This window comes from Bos taurus, chromosome 14, assembly GCF_002263795.3.
Source record: "Bos taurus isolate L1 Dominette 01449 registration number 42190680 breed Hereford chromosome 14, ARS-UCD2.0, whole genome shotgun sequence".
In the NCBI taxonomy this organism is placed as follows: domain Eukaryota; kingdom Metazoa; phylum Chordata; class Mammalia; order Artiodactyla; family Bovidae; genus Bos; species Bos taurus.
In genome coordinates, this window is record NC_037341.1 from 12652310 (window position 1) to 12674208 (window position 21899).

General features: G+C 47.2%; 1 protein-coding gene and 1 long non-coding RNA gene across 3 annotated transcripts; one reads left to right on the top strand and one right to left on the bottom strand.

Annotated features, from left to right (window-relative positions):
- Positions 1 to 861: 861 nt before the first annotated feature.
- On the bottom strand, positions 862 to 6057 carry MYC (MYC proto-oncogene, bHLH transcription factor). Of its 2 annotated transcripts, none has more exons than NM_001046074.2 (3): positions 5656 to 6057; positions 3157 to 3923; positions 862 to 1900 (listed from the first exon to the last, which is right to left on the bottom strand). In NM_001046074.2, exons 2-3 carry the CDS (start codon positions 3911 to 3913, stop codon positions 1338 to 1340), a joined length of 1320 nt encoding a protein of 439 aa, NP_001039539.1. In that variant the 5' UTR covers positions 3914 to 3923; positions 5656 to 6057; the 3' UTR covers positions 862 to 1337. The 2 variants fall into 2 exon arrangements, with proteins under 2 accessions (NP_001039539.1, XP_010810231.1); XM_010811929.4 differs by lacking the exon at positions 5656 to 6057 and adding an exon at positions 4146 to 4242 and having other exon boundaries at positions 868 to 1900.
- Positions 6058 to 10338: 4281 nt separating this feature from the next.
- Positions 10339 to 21681, top strand: LOC132342183 (uncharacterized). Its single transcript, XR_009490453.1, has 2 exons — positions 10339 to 10377; positions 21277 to 21681. It is a non-coding gene; the product is annotated as an uncharacterized lncRNA (long non-coding RNA).
- Positions 21682 to 21899: the final 218 nt, after the last annotated feature.

A 21899-nucleotide genomic window follows, 5' to 3' on the forward strand; every position in this document is an offset into this window, starting at 1 on the left:
CTGCTTCTGTTCTTCATTTATCAGTGCACCTTAGGCACATGGATGAGTTTCCTTATCATGGAGAAATCAACAGTACCTTCTTCATACAGCTGCTGGGGGTAGTTACGAGAAGGAGAATGCTTAGAAAAATGCCTGAAACCTAAATATGGTTATTTCTTGTGTCAGCCCATCAGGCCCCAACCCCAAAGCATCCTTGATCTCAGTACTGCCAACACAGGAAGAACTCAAGCATGATAGCCAAGTGTGGAGTGCTTTTCAATAAATACGGGACTTGGACTCAGCCTTTTACTGTGTAGCTGTGGAGAAGTTCTATAACCACTCTGAGCTTCTATATTCCCCTTTTTGTAAAATAGGGTTAATAACTTGTCTCCCAGAGTGCCTGCTACTGCAGGTTAGCAGCAAAAGTCAGTTCCTACTCTTTTGCCATTGACTGTTTCAATGGGCAGAACCCCAGGTTCCAATGGAGCTGGGGAATGGCATGGAACCTCCAAACTGAGTTTTTCCTTCATCTTCTTCCAAATCCCCAGTCCTCACCTTCCTTTGTATTCATAACTGTTATCTTTAACTTCTAGCATCCCTTTTACCTACCTCTAACCTTCTCAATAGCCTATTGCCCTTTCATTCTTTGAAGTATCAACTCTGGCCCTTATCACAGATCTCCAGGAAGCATCTTATAACCCTGAGAACTTAAAGACCTTAAGTCCCCAGACCCATCAGAACAAAGAAAAGCCCTCACCCTTTCTTAAATGACTTCTTTTCCTATCCTTGTAAGCTCATTTCCCTTAAGGGCCAAATACTGTTAATTTGCAATTGATGAAAAGGGAATGAGGGGGGAAAAAAGAGAAAGAAACAAAACACAACTTAAGATTTGGCTCAATTATATATTTGAAGATATTTTATTTTTTCTAAAAACAATAGAAAAAAAATCAACTTTAAAAAGGAAAATGTACTTAAATAAAAAAATTATACCTATATTATAGTAGGAATACCTACTATAAATTTTATTAAAGTTATTTACATTTAATGGCTATATTTACAAAGGAAAATTGGGTGAAATTCAGGAGTTTTTAAAAACAATTCTTAAATACAAATCTGTTAAAGGAAAAAAAAAATGGTAAGCATAAAAAAAAAGTTCTTTTATGCCCAAAGTTGAGGCAGTTTATAGTATGGCTAAATCTTTCAGTCTTAAAGATCCAGCCAAGGTTGTGAGGTTGTTCATGCATATGAAAGATGTTCCTATGTAAGGAGTTGACAGAGGGAACCTTTTTCCTCACTTTCCCTTAGTAACAAATGAGAATTTCCTGAGGGAGTCCAGTTCCTCCCTCCAATAGGTCAATTTAGGCGCAAGAGTTCCGTATCTGTTCAAGTTTGAGTTTCAACTGTTCTCGCCTCTTCTGCAACACGTCTATTTCTGACTTGAGCTTTTGCTGCTCTGCTTGGACCGACAGGATGTACGCTGTGGCTTTTTTAAGGATAACTACCTTGGGGGCTTTTTCATTGTTCTCCAACTCTGGGATCTGGTCACGAAGAGCAAAAAAGCTGCGTTTCAGCTCGTTTCTCCTCTGGCGCTCCAAAACGTTGTGTGTCCGCCTCTTGTCATTCTCCTCCGTGTCCGAAGACCTCGGGCTGGCACATTTGCGGTTGTTGCTGATCTGTTTCAGGACCCTGCCACTGTCCAACTTAGCCCTCTTGGCGGCGGGATAGTCCTTCCTAGTGGAGGGGGGCGCTGCGTAATTGTGCTGATGGGTAGACACGTGGCATCTCTTTAGGACTAACGGGCTGTGAGGAGGTTTGCTGTGGCTGCCGGCAGAGGGTGACCCCGATTCTGACCTTTTGGCAGGGGGCTGCCTCTTTTCCACAGAAACAACATCAATTTCTTCCTCATCCTCTTGTTCTTCCTCTTTAAGAAAGAAAGAAAAAATCACCCAGTTAACAACGGTTTCCTTAAAGCAATCAGTGACCAGATGAAATTAATGCTATGCCAATACAAAGGATTATTAGGTAAGAGAGGACCCGGAGGACGTCCCTGCCAGTCCAGTGGTTAAGACTCCATGCTTCCAACACAGGGGGCAAGTTTTGATCCCTGGTTGGGGAACTAAGCATCCCACATGCCATTGGGTGTGGCTAAAAAAATAAAAAGGACCCTGGCACAAAGTTATTCCCAGACAGGTAGCCAATCATCTCTGCTTTTCTTCTCAAGAAGACAGAGTCTCAGGGAGGAAAATGACAGCTGGGTTTATGGCACAGACAAGAAAATTACAATTTACCAGGATACAGCATTGATGCCAATTCTTACCTAAGACTTAATGAGGCCCTGGACACACCCAGACAAAGCACATTCCCAAGCACCTCCTATTTGCAAGGGACTTTATCTTTACCAAGAACCCTTCAGGTGTTGCAAATGATAGCTGCAAATCTTTGGTATAACTTTAGCAACCCCCTATCTTACTGGAAGTGCAAAAAGAAAAAAAAAAAGTCTTGCAGCTTTGCCAAAAGTCCTAGAAGGTGGGGGAAGGAAAAAACGAAGTCCAATTTTGGAAAGGTCTGGCTTTTAAGTGTTCAAAAGAGGTGCAAAGATCCCAACTCAGTCCATACACTTTTAAGGCACTTTTCACTAGCTCCCGGCGCTCAGGAGGGAGGCTGCCCGGTCTCTGTACACTGACTCTCTTCATTTTTGTTGATCTGTAGTCCATTAGATCCCAACAACTCTGAAGGGAGGAGGGAGGTAATTCATTCACTCTCGGAGAGATCAATCCTCTCTTAACTCCACGACGACGACTCGCCCCGCCCCCTTCCAGGGCAATTAAAATGCTTAAGAGGGGTAAGAGGGAGCGGATTGAGTTGCTAGATAAGCTAGAAGATTTAAAAACCCAAAAGAAATTCCTAAGGGGAGGGAAGGGAAAGGAGAGGACTGGCCACTAGGGCTATCTTAGGGGAAGGAGTGGGAAGAACACTAAGGCTCAGTGTTTCAGGGATGGTGAGCTCCCAGATCCTTCCAGACTTTCCATTTCTTTTCCAAATATAAGGGGGGAAAGGCTGGGGGCGGGGGGCGGGGAGTGGGGGCAACTGAAGTGTGGCCCCTTGAGTTGGCAGCCAATGAGAATAGGAAAGACAGCCAGCCGACCCCTCTGACGCGCCTGGAGGGTCCCAGCTTACCAGAGTCGCTACTGGTCGTGGGTGGGGTCTCCTCATGGAGCGCCAGGGGCTCGGGACTGGCCCGCGGGGAGGACTCAGCAGAGGAGAGCAGAGAGTCAGAGGACGGAGAAAAGGCGGTGGAGTCCGGGGAAGCGCAGGGCTTGGGCGAGCTGCTGTCGTTGAGCGGGTAGGGGAAGACCACCGAGGGGTCGATGCATTCGGAGGCGGCGGCGCTCAGGTCCTGCAGGTACAAGCTGGAGGTGGAGCAGCCGCCGTGCCCGCGGGCGGGGCTCGGGCTGCCGCCGTCTTTGCGCGCAGCCTGGTAAGAGGCCAGCTTCTCCGAGACGAGCTTGGCGGCGGCCGAGAAGCCGCTCCACATACAGTCCTGGATGATGATGTTTTTGATGAGGGTCTCATCGTCGGGGTCGCAGATGAAGCTCTGGTTCACCATGTCGCCTCCTAGTAGCTCGGTCACCATCTCCAACTGGTCCGCTGAGGAGAAGCTGCCGCCGCCGCCGTCGTCGTCTCCCCTGGGCGAGAAGGAGGCGACCGCGACGTACGACGGCGAGCAGAGCCCGGAGCGGCGGCTAGGGGACAGGGGCGGGGTGGGCAGCAGCTCGAATTTCTTCCAGATATCCTCGCTGGGCGCCGGCGGCTGCAGTTCGCTCTGCTGCTGCTGGTGGTAGAAGTTCTCCTCCTCGTCGCAGTAGAAATAAGGCTGCACCGAATCGTAGTCGAGGTCATAGTTCTTGTTGGCGAAGCTGACGTTGAGGGGCATCGCTGCAAGCCTGCCGGAGGGGGCACACAAAGACGGGGCAAGTCTTGAGTTAAAGGGGTCTTGGATGGTGCTGAAACCCCACGCAGCGCGCACCGCGCGCCGCGCGCCACAATCCAGAACCACTCCCCTTCCAGCGCTATCCCTAAATGGGGCTGATGGGAGGTGGGGAACGGACAAAAAAGGCACCCTTTTAGCCCGCTCTTAGTTACCCTCTACTATCTCAGACACACACTTGGCGAACCAGCTCCTCAGCGCCGCGGGGCTTTTCTGCTCCCCGGCGGGGAGCCTGGAGCGCGAAGCCCGGGAGTCTGCCCCGCCACCGCCGAGCAATCGAAATCAGCTTTGGCCTCCGTCACAGGCCGGGGGAGGCGGCGGCGGCGGTGGCAGCGGCGGCGGTGGAGAATAGGATCTGCCAAACGCCGAGGCGCAAAGTTTTGCGCCACCTGAAGGAGGCGGCGAGAGGCGCCATGGCTGGAGCGGTTGCGCTCAGCCCCCTCCCGCTCCCGGGTCCCTAGCGCCGCGCCCGTTCCCACTCGCGCGCCCTCGTCTCGCTGCTTCCCCTGCCGGCGCCGCCGCCCCTCCCAGCCTCCCTTCTCCGCCTCCCGCATCCCTACCCCCAGCGCGCCCCCCTTCCTTCCTTTGCGGGCTTTCCTTCTCTCTCCGGCTGGGGTGGCTAGCTCAGCTTTGAGCCTTAGCCCTTCTCCAACCAGCCCCCCCCCCCCCCCATAAATAAAAGGAGAGTGTTAAATAATAACAGAGACGTCTCCCTTCAACACTCAATACGGCGACCCAACTGCGCCAGAAACCCTGCTACGATTCTGCGCCCGGAGCCTGGCGTCTTCCCCCTCACCCGCCGAGGGTAGCAGCTGTTCTCGAAAAGCCCGGAGCCCCGCTCCTGGCCGTCCTCCGCATCTCAGGGGGCGCAGGGACACCCGCGCGGGGACCCCGGAGGCGGCCGGGGAGCCAAGGCTGGGTGCAGAGATTTTGCCCTCATTCCCTCCGACCCCGAGTCAATAATTCCAGGAGACTCGGACACATCTTTGCCCCACCTTCCTTTTCCCCGTCCCCGCGCCTTCCCAACACCGAATCCTAACCTCTCTGTAGACCAAAATCTTTAATTTTATTATCCTTAAAAAAAAAAAAAAAGCCAAAGGCCAACTTCTAAAAGGAGCCGGGAGCGTTGAAGACGCCGAGGGGATCGGCGGTGGGACGCGCCGCAGTGTCTGTCTCCGGCTGTCAGAAATGCAGTAAGCCGAAATTTAAATGCCCTTTTCCAGACAGGGAAAAGTCAGCGGCTGCGGAGCTTTCTTCGCTCACATATGCAATGTGTAATTCTTACTCCAAGGAGTTCAGGATGTAAAGGGTTTTCTGCCAACCGCGAAGCATACCCTTCTTCTTCCCGACAAAAGGCAAAAAAGCAATTAATGCAATAAAGCATGAATGTCCACCCGGCCGGGGTCAGCGTCCATCTAAGGCGAGGAAAAACCTCTAAAGGCTACTTTCAGAAAACGCACCCCCGGTTTCCCTCTGCCTTCCTCTCTCTTCCCATCTTGACAAGTCACTGTACCCCGACCCAGTTCTGGTTCCTCTCCACTCCAACCCGACCAGCCACAACTACTCTGAGAAAAGTGTCAATAGCGCAGGAATGGGAGAAAAGACACTCGATTCGGGCGTTCTGCTCATCGCGGCGTTAAGGAGGTAGCAAAAATAAATGAAAAAGGCCAATAGGTCCGGGTGCTCACCCGTATTTCCACTATCCGAAGGAAATCTAGCGTCCAAAAAACGGCGAGGAGCGCCTTTCAGAGGCGCGGGTCGTGGGCAGCGGCGGGGGAAAGTGTCTCCCCAAAAAGGCAGAAGAGCTTCTCTGCGTCCGGGGAGTCTTGGTGTCGCTCGGATGTTGTAAGTTCCAGTGGGCAAAGTTTCGCGAATGCGGCGCGGGTGGCGGACCGCTAGCAGGGGTCCGCGGGGTGGGTGGGGTGGGGGCCGGCCGGGCTGAAGGCGCAGAAGCCCCCCTTTGACTCCGGATCTCCCTTCCCCGGGCGCCCGGAGCGCGACTCCGCTCGCTAGGCTAGCTCGGCTCTTCCACCCTGGAGGGCCCGCCCGCACGCTCCCTCTGCCTCTCGCTGGAATTACTACAGCGAGTCAGATAAAGCCCAGAAAACTGGCTTTTATACCGAGAAGGTACGGCCCCTCCCCTCTGTTCTTTTTCCCGCCAAGCCTCAGAGTAGCCCTGCCCTTCCAGGCAGTGGTGGAGCCAGGCGGCGGCCGCGGCGAGCCAGCCGCAGCGGTAGCCGCGAGATGCGCAGCCGGGGGGTCCTCCGCAGCGGAGACCCTCGCCTATAAAGGGCTGGTGGGCGGGGACTCACCAGAGAGGATCTTTTTTCTGTCTCCCCCGCTCTCTGCTTTAGGAACCCGGGAGGGGCGCTGGTGAGGAGGGGAGGAGATTCAGCTCTTTGAGCCTGGCACTCCATTGCGTCGAGCTCTCGGGTGTAAACACGGTCAGAGCGCCGCATGAATTAACTGCGCTCGCCTACCATTTTCTTTTGCTCCCGCTCAAACCGTCTCTCTGCGCTGCTTGGTTCCTCTGGAGCAGCGCTGTGTTGGACAAACCGCATACTTGTCCTGTGTTCTTAAATCATCTGGGGCAGAACCGCTGATCCCTCGACGCTGAGAATACACCGTGTACCCACGGCTGCGCCATGCACGTCCGGGTGGAAGGGCGCCTCCCTAAGGCCGGGGAAGGGGCAGCCTTTGGAAAATAACTCCTGCGAAGAGAGGAGGAAAGAAGGGGTATTGATGGGCGCGCGCTCTGAGTGTGTGTTTGCCGGGGAGTTTTTTAAGTGTCAATGGGATACCTGATCAGAGGTATACGGAAGAAAAATGGTGCCTGGAATTACTAAAATAATTCAGCAACGCGCTGCCACGTATACTTGGAGAGCGCGTTGTGAATAAACACCCATTGCATTTGTTGGGGGTGTTATGCATTCTGGGTGTGCGCAGCTTTCTCGACTGGGCACCTTCCACCCACAATGAATCCCCCGATTGCTGCCAAAGTCTCAGAGGGCCCCCACTCCTGGCCCTGCCCGCGCAGACCTACACGTATCTCCGCGGGGGCCAGCGTTCCTCTCCCCCAGCCTCCCCGCGGTACGCGCTAATCCCTGAGATCTTTCTGCGGGTTCCGGAGCTGGAGTAAGGGAGGAGCGCGCCCGCGGGTGCGCGCCGCGGGGGACCACCCCCGTCCGTCTACACCCCCATCCCACCCCCGCGCCTCTCTCTCGGAGTTCCCAATTCCGCAGCCAGGTTTCAGAAAAGAGACGAATCCTCTTTGCGCCCCGTGGCGCCGGTTTGCACCACTCTTGGGCTCCCAGGTTTGGGGAAAAATGAAAGGCGCTAGACGGGAGGATACAGCCCGGGGGAGGGGGGCGCGAGCCGCGGGACCAGACTCCCCAGAAGAGGGAAGGGGGCGAGCCGGCGGATCCTGCCTGGGGAGTCGGCAGAGTCCCCGGTAAGGAAAACCGTTAACTCTTTCCTGCTTGGACAAACCGGACGTTGACTTCCTTTCTGGGTCTGCTTTTCTCTTTATCATTGGACTCGAAATCACACACACACACACACACACACACACACACACACACACAATGCATCGATTCTCATCTAAGGAGAGGAGCCAAGTATTACTTCCGTTTCTTGGGGTGGAGGGGGACTGGCAGTGTCTTGAGCCAATTAAAAATTGGCCGAATTTCAGGCATTGATTTCCTAGCTCACTGACTCTTAAATTTTTTTCTGAATACCATAGTAAGTGTGTATGTATAATAGAATCCACGTACATCTGTATACTTTTCATGTTCACGTCGACCTAGAATTTTGCCCAACACGACACATGATTTGTTCACTCCCTCAATGAATCTATATTTAACATATAATGCATATCCCCTAGGGATTTACTATTCTGCATTATACAGAGGCTCTATCCCAGCCCCGGTCCCTCATCCAAGGGCGTTATAAGTAAACTTTTCCACGCCTCTTCCCCCTCCTTCCAAAAGTGAAAAAAAAATTCGGGACAGGGAGGGCTCGCCTATGTCATGCTTGTGTTTGAGATAAATTATTACCCGTTGAGTTTGCTGCTCGGCGTTCGATTGTTAAAAGAGTAGTAACTTCCTCCAAATCAGGCACAAGGCACAAGTCGGTTTTAAGGACTGCAAATTCCTCCAGCCTCCAGGTCTTTGCCGAAAACGCAAGTGACCAATCCCTAGCCAGGGTTTTGCTGCAAAGCGTCTTTCCCTGCCCCCTCCCAGAGCTGCACCCGCGCCCCAGGTTTGCGAAAGTTAAAGTAAGTGTGCCCTCTACTGGCAGCCTAGGTCGCTGCGTCCGGATGCCAGCTGAGGGCTGGCGGGTCGGGTGGGGGCAGGGGCGTCCCGGAGCACCGGGCTGAGGAAGGGGCGGTTCCTTAAATTGAGTTTCCAGCCGCCGTTTTATGATTCCTTCAGGCCAACTGCAGAGAGGTGGAAAGAAGAGGAATCACTGGAGAGAAGAGTGGTTCAGAGGCGGCTGTCCAACTGCATAAGAGGTGGTGAAAATTAACCCATAGCTACACGGTCAGGCTTCCTAGGTGGCTAAGTGGTGAATCTGCTTTCCAATGCGGGAGACGCAGGAGATGCAGGTTCGATCCCTGAGTCGAGAAGATCCCCTGAAGGCGGCAATGGCAACCCATTCCAGTATTCTTGCCTGAAGAAATCCCGTGGACAGAGGAGCCTGGCAGGTTATCATCCATGGGGTCGCAGAGTCGGACATGACTGAGCAACTGAGCACGCAGGCACTTACAGACAACGAACATCACCCTATAGAGAGCTGATTCCATTTATGGGAAACGGTGAAATAATTAACAAGTATACACATGAAAAATATTCCAGCAAAATTCTAAAGCAGCAAAACACGCATTAGACTACACACCGTGGAAACCAATCATCTAGCCACCAAGTTTTAGAGAAAGACGTTAGATTTATTGGGGAAGTGGAGTCAAAGGGAAAGGTGAGGAGTTAGTTTTGCTTACTGCTTTATTTAAATGAAAAAAAAAATTGGTGAAGAGCCAGATGTTTTCATAACGATGAAGGGGGGGCATTTGGGATTCCACTGGGAAAAAAGTGTAAAGGATCATTTTAATAAAAAGCTTTCATATCAAAACAACTGAGCGATAAAGGTGGAAGTAAATGAGCAGGAAATTTACATAGCATGTTTAATGAGTGTGAATATTTCAGATAGGTCTCTGTGACCAGAAGGATGCTTGACAGTGTCTTATCACCTGATAGATCCTCAGGAAACGTGACAGCAGGAACTCCTTCCTGGAAGAGGTCTCTTGGGTTGTTTTCCTAGGAATCTGAATGACTGAATGGAGCCTGAATGACTGCTCTCTACTGTGGCAAGAAACACACACACACACACACACAAATTCAAAACCAATAAATCAAGCAACAACAATAAAAGTAGGTCTAGTTTGACCTCAGATGGTAGTTTCTGAAAGTTGCTAAAGATGGCTGTTATACCTGTCTTAAGGTCTGACTACCAAACCATGCCAGCCATGTGTAGGTGATGTGAACCCCAAGCAGAGATGCTGTTGGTGGGTTCAGGACTCAGCCTTCTCTCCCAGGCTAGTAGTATCAACTGTGGTGTTATTTTCAAGTAGCAGCCTGGAGTTTTGTGCTTCCAAATAAGGTAGGGGCCATCCCATTTCACAGCCGAAGAAATGGAAAGCCATGTCTCAGCAAGGCTTGTCTTAAGGGACCTCTCTATCTTTCTTTTAGTAATTTTAAAGAGCCATTTGACCTAGAAGAGACATTTTCTGGGTTGAGAAATGGCAAGGGAATTTAAAACTAATAATATCTTTCGAGATGACCCAAGAGATGCACGTTACTGTAAAATAAAAGTTATAAATAGAAAAATAACAGAACTTAGAATAAAACATAAAGAGTTTCTGATCCTGATCACCCGGAAATAGCTGATGAAGTTTGTCTTTTAAGAAAGGTTTTTAAGGGACAGCCTCGGTCTTTCTACTTCCTTTTGGAAGTCGGTGCAAGGTGTCTATTAAATGAACATTTCTGGTTTGCTGGTCTAAGGACGCTCCCAAGCTGAGCATCTCCTTCCTTTCTGGGGTGCTGCTGGGTTTCTAAGAAGAGACAGATCGCCCAAACGGCAGCTCTGTTTTCACCCACAGGGTAGGGACTCCAGGTCCAGTATGATTGCCTCATGGAAGAGAACATTGTGTTACTGCAGGAAACATGTTTTTGTTTTTTTTTCCTTCAGGATGGTATAACTGGAAGTGATTCGATCTCTGCATATTCTTACAATGACAGTCATGTATCAGTTTTATAGGAAAAATGAAGTACAGAAAGAATGAGCAATTTGACCACTCTTTCTCCTTTCTTTGCAGGCACAGGATGGTGAGATTCAGAATGTGTGACTTGTATAAGGTAACACCAGTCTCCTCCCCTTCTTTGAATATCTCTCCCCCTCCAGCCCACCCTGAGAAACTTTCCTATGGATCTTCGATAGACAAGAGCAGTGGAAAGAAACTGGATGTGGCTGATCAAAAAGCTAGCTGCAACCTGGAGATGAGACAGAAAGCCCCTCAAAGGTGATTGGGATGCTATTTCAAAACCCTTTTAGGGACTTCCCTGGCAGTCCAGTGGTTAGGACTCTGTGTGTCCATTGCAGGGGGCCTGGGTTCAGTGCCTGGTTTGGGGAACTAAGATCCCACATGCTGTGTGGCCAAAATCAATAAGTAACTGACTTTAAAAAAGAAAGAAAGAAAAACCCTTCAAGTCATTGAGGACTGTCAAGGAAAGGGTCGGGGGAGAATGATAAATACATACATAGCTCCAGCAGAAAGATCATTTGGAAAGGACTGTTAGATTAAAACCAAGCTAGCCAGGGAATGTTAAAAGAAGGGAAAGTCTGACGAGCATTTTAATGCCAACCTTTTTCCCAGTGAGAGAAGTACAGGAAAGCTCTCCAACAGACAAGCAAATAAAATCCAGCATCATTAATTCATAGGAATGATATCAAAAAAAGCAATGAAGAAAAGCTTTGTGCCTTTTTAAAAATGCATGTTTTTGAATGTTGTTTCTCTCCCCCCACTCTTGCTTCTAGCATACTGCATACATTAAAGAAGCTGAGGAAGAAAAAAAAAATTAGCAAGTGTTTTTAACATAAAGCTCTAGAGCCTGTGTTTTCTCTGTCGCGTTAAGTACGTTCAGTTGCCTGTCTTACCCACGGACCTTAGATCCTGGCAGAGGGTCTGAGTTGGACTCGGTAAACCCTGGTCTCCTCTCCAGCTTGGCATTCTTCTTTTGCTCCTTAGTCCTTCGCTGTAATCTTGCCTCGCTTTGTAGCTGCTAGAATAGACAAATGGTTCCTTTGTTTAGCCTCTTCAAAGGCTCCGTTTATTGTTCCGTAAGTGCCAAACCCAAGCCAATCTCAGAAGTTTCCACACTTTCGCTCACTTGGCCTGTCTTCGCCATGGTCCTTTTGGGCAACATCTGTCTCCAGGATGGACCCTAGCTGGGTTGGAGGTGGGGAGATGACTGAAATGGAGACTCACTGGGTAGAAACTTCTACTTTTCAATCTTTGACCTTCATTTGGAAGCCAGGGGCATGGGAGACTACTCCTTGGACAGGCTTGTGGCAATCCCAAACCAAAGCTTTTGGACTTTGTGCGAATAGCTCACCCTTGGTTGCTCATATTTTTAAATTCTGTTCCTTCTGTTACTACTTTTAAATGGATTTTGTGACAGAAGGGAATTTCTTGAAAGTACCTGGTGCCCTTGGATCACCTCGGCCCTTTCCCATTTTCTTAACTTTGCTGCTGCCAGGGAAACTGATGGCTTTAGAAGATGACTGCTTCTTTGGTAATCAGTGGTTTTTGACTGAAGGTGATTTTGCCCTCAGGGGACATTTGAAAATGCCTAGAGACGTTCAGGCTCCTCCATGGGGTCGCTAGAGTCGGACACGACTGGGCAACTTCACTTTCACTTTTCACTTTCATGCAATGGAGAAGGAAATGGCAACCCACTCCAGTGTTCTTGCCTGGAGAATCCCAGGGACGGGGGAGCCTGGTGGACTGCCGTCTATGGGGTTGCACAGAGTCAGACACGACTGAAGTGACTTAGCAGCAGCAGCAGCAGCAGAGACGTTCAGGGGTTGTTACCAAGGAGTGTTCCTACTAGCATACACTGGGTAGAGGTCAGGGATGCTGCTAAATGTCCAACAGTACCCAGGACAGCCCCCCAACAGAACAGTGTCAGCCCTGATATGTCAGAGTGAGAATCCCAGTGTGACTCCTTCTCCTGACATTAACATATCCAGCTGCTTCTTCCATTTCCACCATTGACTCTTCTTTATCCTCTACCCACTACAGGTCGCTCCTAGACTTGGCTTGCAGTGGATTCCAAATGGTTCTGAGGGTCCCCTTCCATTTAACCTTGTGCACTGATTCATTCATTGCTAAATCTGGCAAATCCCATGACTTCTCGGAATCTCACTACTTTTCTCATCTGTAAAGCAGGACTACTGTCCTCATAGTGTCTCTCTCTCTCTCTCTCTTTTTAATTGGAGGATAATTGCTTTGCAATATTGTGGTGGTCTCTGCTGTACATCAATGAGAATTAGTCATAATTGTATATATACCCCCTCCCTCTCGAGCCTCCTCCTCCCCATTCCACCCCTCTAGATGTCACAGAGGGCCAGGCTGGCCTCCCTGTGCCATGCAGCAACTTCCCAATAGTTATCTGTGTTACACATGGTAACGTATGTATGTCAATGCTACTTTCTCAGTTTGTTCTAACCTCTCCTTCCCCTGCTGTGTCCACAAGTCAGTTCTGTATGTCTGTGTCTCCATTTCTTCTCTGTAAATAAGTTCATCAGCTATTTTTTTTTAGATTCCATATATATGCATTAGTATACAGTATTTGTTTTTCTCTTTCTGACTTCAGTCTGTAACAAGCTCTCAGTTCATCCACCTCACTACAGTTGACTCACATTCATTCCTTTTAATGGCTAAGTAATATTCCATTGTATATATGTACCATGACTTATTTATCCATTCATCTGTCGATGGATATCTAGGCTGCTTCCATGTCCTGGCTATTGTACATAGGATAGCATCTTTCTTATTGAGGACATTATAAAGATTAAATGAGATAATGCATTTGATACAGAACCTGGTACTTGGACTGGAGTAGGAAATGGCAACCCACTCTAATATCTTTTCCTGGAAATTTCTATGGACAGAGGGACCTGGCAGGCTATAGTCCATGGGGTCACAAAGAGTCAGACTCTATTGAACACACACACACATGCACACTAATTCTTGGCCTATGGTCAGTAAATGCTTGCAATTGTTAGAATTTTCAGAGAAAATTATGGATTGAGTTATTTTAAGTTTAATGTATTAGTATGTCATAGTGCTTCCCAGAGAGTTCCATGACATTTCTCGCCTCTATCACCTCATCAAGCCTGAAAAATTGTGGATGAGTACACATGTGACATTGGACAGATGAGACCTGGAGGGGGTGTCTCTTCTCCCAGAGAGATTACATAATGTTTGATGACTAATTCCTAACCCACCCCTCGCCTGTCTCCATCTGCTGTAAGACTGACTGACTATTCCAACTCTAAGCTATTTCATAGATCCCTTCATCCAGAAACAGCAAAATTCTGGAAGATCTGCAAGGTCGAATTATGCATTGTTCTTAATTAATACAAATTCAGGCATTCTGTTAGAATTACCCTCCTTTGACTGAATTCACATACTGTCTAGTACCTGACCATCAGTGTGGGCCTGCCAACCCCTGAGTGAATTTCTGGCTGAACAAAGCTTCTGCTGAAATCTACATCTATTTTCTTGCCCTGGTGAACTGACAGGGACATTGGAAAAACTATTCCTTTAGAGCATAGACTGACACCCTGATTGAAAGCTCTTTCCAACTTCGAATACACATTTCCTTCATCATGTTTTAGATCAAGGGGTGCAAACTAGAATGCTTCCAGGGCCCCAACAGGGAATGTAGATGAGGAAGCCTGAAGGGAGTGGTGAGGACTGCGACAGACGGGAGAACATTTGTCTGTATGCAGCTGGCAGTTGCTACTCGGCATCTGTGGGTTGTTGTCCTTCAATATGGGCCCATTGGTGCCAACACTTCCAATTTTTCAGGGAAGGTGGAATTTCAGGGAAGGTGGAATACCAAATGCTGGCAACTCAGTTGAAAAATTATGCTGTGCTGTGCTTAGTTGCTCCATCGCATCCGACTCTTTGCGACCCCATGGACTGTAGCCCGCCAGGCTCCTCTGTCCATGGGGATTCTCCAGGCAAGAATACTGGAGTGGGTTGTCATGCCCTTCTCTAGGGCTTCCTCCCGACACGGGAATTGAATTGGGGTCTTCTGCCTTGCAGGCAGAGTCTTTACCAGCTGAGCCACCAGGGAAGATTATATATGGAAGCGAAACCCGTTTGTGGGATAGATTCAGCACTCAGTCTGCCTGTCTGAGATCTCTGCTTTTACATGTTAATAAGCCACCTAAAGAATGTTCCTCTTCTGATAATATTTCCCCTCCCACTGAAAGTCTTTTTATTTTATTTATTTATTTTTTGGTTATGCTGGGTCTTTGTTGCGCCATAGGCTTTTCTCTAGTTGCATGGGACACTCTCTAGTTGTGGTGTGTGGGCTCCTTGGCATGTGAGATCCTCCCGGACCAGGGATCGAACTCATGTCTCCTGCATTGGCAGGCAGATTCTTTATCACTGAGCCACCAAGGAAGTTCCCCTTGAGAGTCTTAACTGTCCATGCTTTTATGGTAAGAAATCTAACAGTTTACTGCTTTTATGGATTTTTGTGATTCCAGGCCCAGAAATTTCTGGGGTTAGGAGGGACTAACCCACCAAGAAAGCCTCCGCGTTGCCATTTGCAGAGTCTGTGGTCTCCAGGGCCTAGCACACTGCCTGGTGCATTTTTTTTTTGGCTGTTACTCATAGTGCTGTTATGAACACTCATGTACAAGTTATTGTTTTTATTTTTCTGTTTGCCTGAACCAGGTCTTAGCTGAAGCATATGGGATCTAGTTCCTCAGCCAGTAATTGAACCTGGGCCCCTTGCATTTGGGAGCATGGAGTCTTAAGCCCTGGACCATCAGGGAAGTCCTGTAAATGTTTATTGAATGAGTGCTATCAGAGGGAGCTCCCAAGAGGAAGACATATGCAGCCCAGCCCAGTTTTAATCCAAAGAGAGCCATCTGAGAATTCTTCCTTGCTTCAGTTCCACCGATGGGTGGGTCTTGTTCACATTCCTTGAGGATAGTTGAAGCCTGGAGATGGTTGAGGAGGAGGATGAAGACAGAAGCCATCCAGATAAGCAGAACTGGACTCGGTGACCAACAGACAAAAAGGGTAAAATAAAAACGAAACCAGAATTCACAATCGCTTAAAACAGCGCCCCCTGCAGGTCCTTTTCCTCACAAGTCTATAATCAAACCCAAAGGAAATTCTTACCAGAATCCAGCAGAAGAAAGGAGGTGTGCGAACACGGTTATTGGTGCTGGGCAGGGAGAAGCTTATTGTGTCTGGCTTTTCACAGGGAAAAGTTAAGATCCTTCACTGGGTATGAAGTCAACTTAACTGGTAGTAGTGTGGTAGTTCACAAAAGTGGACTAGCATAGAAAGTATCCAAGCTATCAAAGAATATTACCAAGTATGGTTTTATGAATCTCCCCTTCTCTCTGTACGAACTTGGTTATGATATGAAATGCACTGCATCTCTTTTGTTGTTGTTCAGTCACTAACGTGTCTGATGCTCTGCAACCCCATGGACTCCAGTGCGCCAGGTTCCCCTGTCCTTCACTATCTCCTGGAGCTTACTCAGATTTATGTTCATTGAGTTGGTGACGCTATCTAACTATCTCATCTTCTGCCGCCCCCTTATCCTTTTGCCTTCAATATTTCCCAGCATCAAGGTCTTTTCTAATGAGTTGGGTCTTCACATCAGATTGCAAAGTATTTGAGCTTCAGCTTCAGCATCAGTCCTTCTAATGAATATTCAGGGTTGATTTCCTTTAGGATTGACTGGTTTGATCTTCTAGCAGTCCAAGGGACTCTGAAGAGTCTTTCCAGCACCACAATTTGGAAGCATCAATTCTTTGGCACTCAGCCTTCTTTATGGTCCAACTCTCAAATCCATACATGACTACTGGAAAAACCATAGATTTGATTATATAGATGTTTGTCGGCAAAGTGATGTCTCTGCCTTTTAATACGCTGTCTAGGTATGCCATAGCTTTCCTTCCAGGGATCAAGTGTCTTTTAATTTCATGACTGCTGACTCCATCCGCATCTCTAACTATGTATTAAAAATGTTAGAAAGTCACTGCATTATCCCATTATGTCTCCACAGTAATCCTATGAGGTGCAGATTAATATTCCATTTTACGGATGGGGAAAATTAACGCCTCGGAGGGACTTATTCAAACTCACACAGTGAGTGGTAGAGGTGGCGTTCAGCATCCAAACCCTTTTGATGCTACAGTCTTGGCTTCATCTGTTCCACCACAAGCCTCAGTCAGCCCTGATGCCCAGTGCTTGCCATGTCTCTGCTGCTGCTGGCCAGGGCCAGTTTTCTCTGGGAAATGCTAGTGGGATCAAATTGAGCACTTGGCTTCTCATGGCTACCCTTACATATGTACACCCTTTTATATATACCCATTATATCCTGGTGTATAATTGCCAAGGAGGCAAGAAGAGCATGAGTGTCAAGACAGTGGACACAGAGAAATGGACAATCTTTGCCCTCCAAGAGGCTTAGTTTTCTCTCTGCTGAAAAATGTCGGGAGACAGCTAATATGTATGTTTGGGAAGTAGATTTTTCTGTTGGTGAGGGGGTGAGGGCGGTGGTGGTATACAGAGGAGAGACTACACTGTGGCTGTCCTGGGAATCCCTGTAAGTCCGGGTTCAAACATCACGCTGACTGTGGGTTTGGAGGCTTTGAGAAATGACTTCAATGAACAGAGCCTCAGTGCCCCCATCTGTAGGAAATCGTAACAAGCGTAACCCCCCCCAGAGTTGTCCTGAAGGTTGGCTGAGAATACCATCTGTCTTAAAAAACCATAGGTGTTTTGGGTATCATTACTGTCTTGGGGATTTTGTTTTCATTTTAGTATTCTGGAATTAAGAACTGTTTTTTTTTTTTTTTTTTTGCGTTTAATTACATGGATTAAAAGTCTTGTTCTCTTCAGAAAAATATAAGAATTAAAAAAATATATCGTTGAAAAGGTAGAGATGATTTTTATAACTCTGTACAAGCTAAAAAAAAAGGAAGACGAAAAATGCAGCTATATAGTCTTTAAAAAAAGGTGTCTTGTTATTAGGATTAGCAGAATTCTTTATCTCACAGCTTTCGGTTTCTTCATTTTTTTTTTTTTTTCTCCACAGTGAAGTGCTCTTGCTTGCCTTGGGGGCTGATGCAAGGGTTCTATGAGGGCATGCATAGTAATTTCCAAGCTATGTTGCCTGAGCTGGCATTTTGGTGGGTGTCTATATGTAGTAGGTCTTATTATTATTATTATTGCCATGCTGCACGGCTTGGGGGATCTCGCTTTCCTGACCAGGGATTGAACCTGGGTCACAGCAGAGAAAGCACTGAATTGTAACCACTAGACCACCAGGGAATGTAGTCTCATTATTGAGGGTGAAGCAGAGGCTGGGCAACCCTGCTCGTCACTTTCTGCTTGCACGTCCAGGGAGTCACTGCACCCTGCCTCCAGCCTGCAAATTAAAGTGGACTCCTCCCTGTGACCTCAACATCAATGCCCTCAGAAACTCTTGCGGCCCACCTGCGGCCATCTTGGAATTCTCACCCTCGCTGCGTCTCTACCGGGAGGGATGTGGGGGAGGCAGTTGACGTTGGACACTGGCCAGGGGACTTCACAGGCCCAACAAAGAATTTTTTAAAGGGGTGGAATTGGTAATAGGCAGAGGGGAATTCCGCGGATAAATAATAATTTATGCAAGGAATGCCATCTGCTTCTCTGTCAAAGCATTAGTGCATAATTGCTGGCTCAATTCCCTTCCTCTTCCTTGCCCTTTACCTTTCAACTCCTTAAATAATTATATTGACACCTCCCTGGGCTGACTGGGTGGGAGGAGAGGCAGAAGGCATCCTGCTTGGATGCTTGTTGCCTCCACTGTGCCATAAAACTGAAATAATTAACTGTAATGCTCTAAAGGATTGAACACTAAATAAGACCATATTGAAGTTCTGGCCAGTATATCTAAATGTTGTGCTGGAAATTAATGCAAACCGGCTTCACTGCAGACGCAAGTGTTAGTGGCTCAGTCGTGCCCGACTCTGCGGTCCCATGGACTGTAGCCCACCAGGCTCCTCTGTCCATGGGATTTTCCAGGCAAGAATACCTGAGTGGGTTTCCTGCTCCAGGGGATGGATCTTCCCGACCCAGGGATCAAACCCTGGTCTCCTGCATTGCAGGAAGACTCTTTACCATCTGAGCCACCAGGGAAGCCCTACTGGAGATATAGGATTGTACATTAAATTTGGTCTTTGAATAAAAACTCTGTTGTAGGATTCTCTAATTGGATTAGGAATCAAAAGCTGTGTGCCCCCAATCCCTCTCCACGCTACTGTACTCTAACTTTGGCATCTACCAGGATGTTTAGAAACTATTTATGTATGAATTCTGTCTCTTTAGCCTGGATAGGTTTTGGCAGAGGAAGTGAGGAATAAACCAGAGTTTAGGAGGAGGGAAGTGGACAGGGGACAATTTTGGGAATCATGCTAAAGTACTGTCAGCAGAGACAACAAAGCAACTTGAAGACTGAAATTTTCCTGCTGCTATGTCGGCTCAAGTTTAAGTTTTGACCTTCTCAGTGTTTATAACATTTTAAGGTAGGTGCCGATACTTGGGCTTCCCAAGTGGCTCAGTGGTAAAGAATCCACCTGCCAATGCAGGAGTAGAAGGAGATGTGGGCTTGATCCCTGGGTGGAGAAGATCTCCTGGAAGAGGAAATGGCAACCCACTCCAGAATTCTTGCTTGGGAAATCCCATGGACAGAGCAGCCTGTGGGCTACAGGCCATGGGGTCATAAAGAGTTGCACATAACTGAGCACGCAGGTATGCATGCCAGTACTTAGAAGTCAATAGGTTTCACATAAAAATCTGAAAGTCTGCCTTCCCTTGAAAAGTCAGCTCTGGTAATTTTGGGCCTAGATTCCCATGTGGATGGAGGTGAGAAGCAATCAGCTTTCCATTTTGACTCAGTCTCCACCGCTCCTTTATGCTGGGCACCTTCACTTTATGACCTTTTTCTGTCTTCTGCATGTTTTTTGTAAGCCTTTGAATTTATGACCCCGATTCAGAAAATTTCCTGGTTGATTCACAGTTGTCATTATAAGGAAAAGTTTCATCCAGAGAAAAGAGATATTTATTGAATAGTGATGATATTAGCCAACATTAAGCACACACTATGTGCCCATTGGTCTGACCCTATTTTTTATAACAACTTTATTGAGATAAAAATCACATATCATACAATTCATCTGTTTAAAGTGCATGGTTCAAGGAATTCGCTGGTGGTCCAGTGGTTAAAGCCCATTCACTGCTGATGGTGCAAGTTCAGTCCCTGGTCAGGGAACTAAGATCCTGCAAGCTGTGAGATAGCAGCCAAAAAAAAAAAAAAAAAAGCATGGTTCAGTGTTTTTTTCCTATATTCAGAGTTATGCAGCTATCACCACAGTCAACTCTAGAACATTTTTATCACCCTCAAAAGCAACCCTATACCTGTTGGCAATTACTCTCCATTTCCCATCAACACTCCAGTCTTGAGCATCAAGTACTCTTTCTATCTCCATGAGTTTGTATATTTTTGCCATTTCATGTTCATCGTATCAGACTACATGTGGTCCTCTGTGACAGCCTCTTTCATTTAGCATAATATTTTCAAGATTCATGTCGTGGCATTTATTGATATTACATTTCTATTTAATTAATTTATTTTTATTAATGAATACTATTCCATGGTATGGATATATCACATCTCTGTTATCTCTTCATCCATTGGGTTGTTGATGGACATTTGCGTTGTTTCCACTTCTTCCTATTGTGAGTAATGTTGCCATGAACATTCCTCTGCACATTTTTGTGTAGATGTAGGTTTTCATTTCTCTTGGGGGTGGGAATGCTGGATTATATGGTAACTCTATGTTTAACCATTTGAGGAAATTGCAAATTGTTTTCCCAAGTGGCTGCACCATTTTTTATTCCTACTGGCAGTGTGCTGAGCTGCAGTGGTTCAGTCAGTAAAGAATCTGCCTGCAATGCAGGAGACCAGGGTCTAATCCCTGGGTCAGGATATGGCAACCCACTCCAATATTCTTGCCTGGGAAATCCCATGGACAGAGGAGCCTGGTAGGCTACAGTCCATGAGGTCACAAAGAGTAGGACACAACTTGCCCTGCCCCCGCCCCTAGTGCCCCCACCAGCAGTGTATGAGGGTTCTGATTTCTCCATATTCTCACCAACCCTTGTTGTTATCTGTCTTTTTTTATTATAGTCATGTTAGTTGGTGTGAAATGGTGTCTCACTGTGGTTTTGATTTGCATTTCCCTGATGGCGAGTAATATTGAGCATCTTTTCATGTGCTTGTTGGCCATTTGCCAGCCCTATTTTAAGGGCTTAAGTGCAGGAATCCTCAGCCCCATGACAACTGCAGGTGACAAGTGCTGTTACTGCTCCTTTCCCCATGACATGCCAAGCTAAGACTGAGTTGCCAGTGTCTTTTCAGCAGATGGGCTTCCTGATTGCTCAGCTGGTAAAGAATCCTCCTGCAATGAGGGAGACCTGGGTTGGGAAGATCCCCTGGAGAAGGGAAAGGCTACCCACTCCAGTATTCTGGCCTGGAGAATTCCATGGACTATACAGTCCATAGGGTTGCAAAGAGTCAGACACGACTGAGTGATTTTCACTTTCAGCAGATGATATTAATCCTTATTACATACAAAGAAATTTTAGCTCCTGGTTCTGGACAGGACAGCAAATCTAAAACAAAGACTTTGATATGTTGTTAGCACCCAGTAGCCAGCGCCTCAAAAACGTTTATTTGTTATGTTTTTCCTGACTCAGAACCTCTGCACGTGCTGTTTCCTCTTCTTTGAGTAGTCCTTTTCCCTGGCTAACTTCTAGATTCTCTGAGAGGCTTCCCTGATCCTCCAGTCTAAATCTGAACACTTATCCACTCTCACAGCACTCTGAACCATTACTGTGACAGCATTCATTCATTAGTGTCTTTATATTTTCTCATCTTTCTTTTAAGCAAAAGATCACACCAGTCAATCCTAAAGGAAATCAATCCTGAATATTCATTGGAAGGACTGATGATGAAGCTGAAGCTCCAATACTTTGGCTACCTGATGCGAAGAACTGACTCATTGGAAAAGACCCTGATACTGGGAAAGATTGAAGGCAGGAGGAGAAGGGGATGACAGAAGATGAGATGGCTGGATGACATCACAGATTCAATGGACATGAGTTTGAGCAAGCTCTGGGAGATGGTGAAGGACAGGGACGCTTCCTGTGCTGCAGTCCATGGTGTCACAAAGAGTTGGACACAACTGAGCAACTGAAAAACAACAATATATGTACATTTGTATTCTGCCTTTCCCCCCATTTCATGTGATATTACAAAAATTGTCAACTTAATTGAAAGTATCATTTTAAATGGCTACAAAGTATTCTATGAGGTCATTATAAAGTAGCTCATTTAACCATTTCCTTTTTTTTTTTTTTTTAAGTCTTTATATGGTTTCATTGCTTTTGCTATGGTAAATAACACTGACATGAACATCTTGGGGCACAAAGATTTTTTTCTGTGTTTAGGATTATTTCCTTAGCATAGAGTCTCAGAAGTGAAATTATTGAGTCAGAGGCATTGAAGGC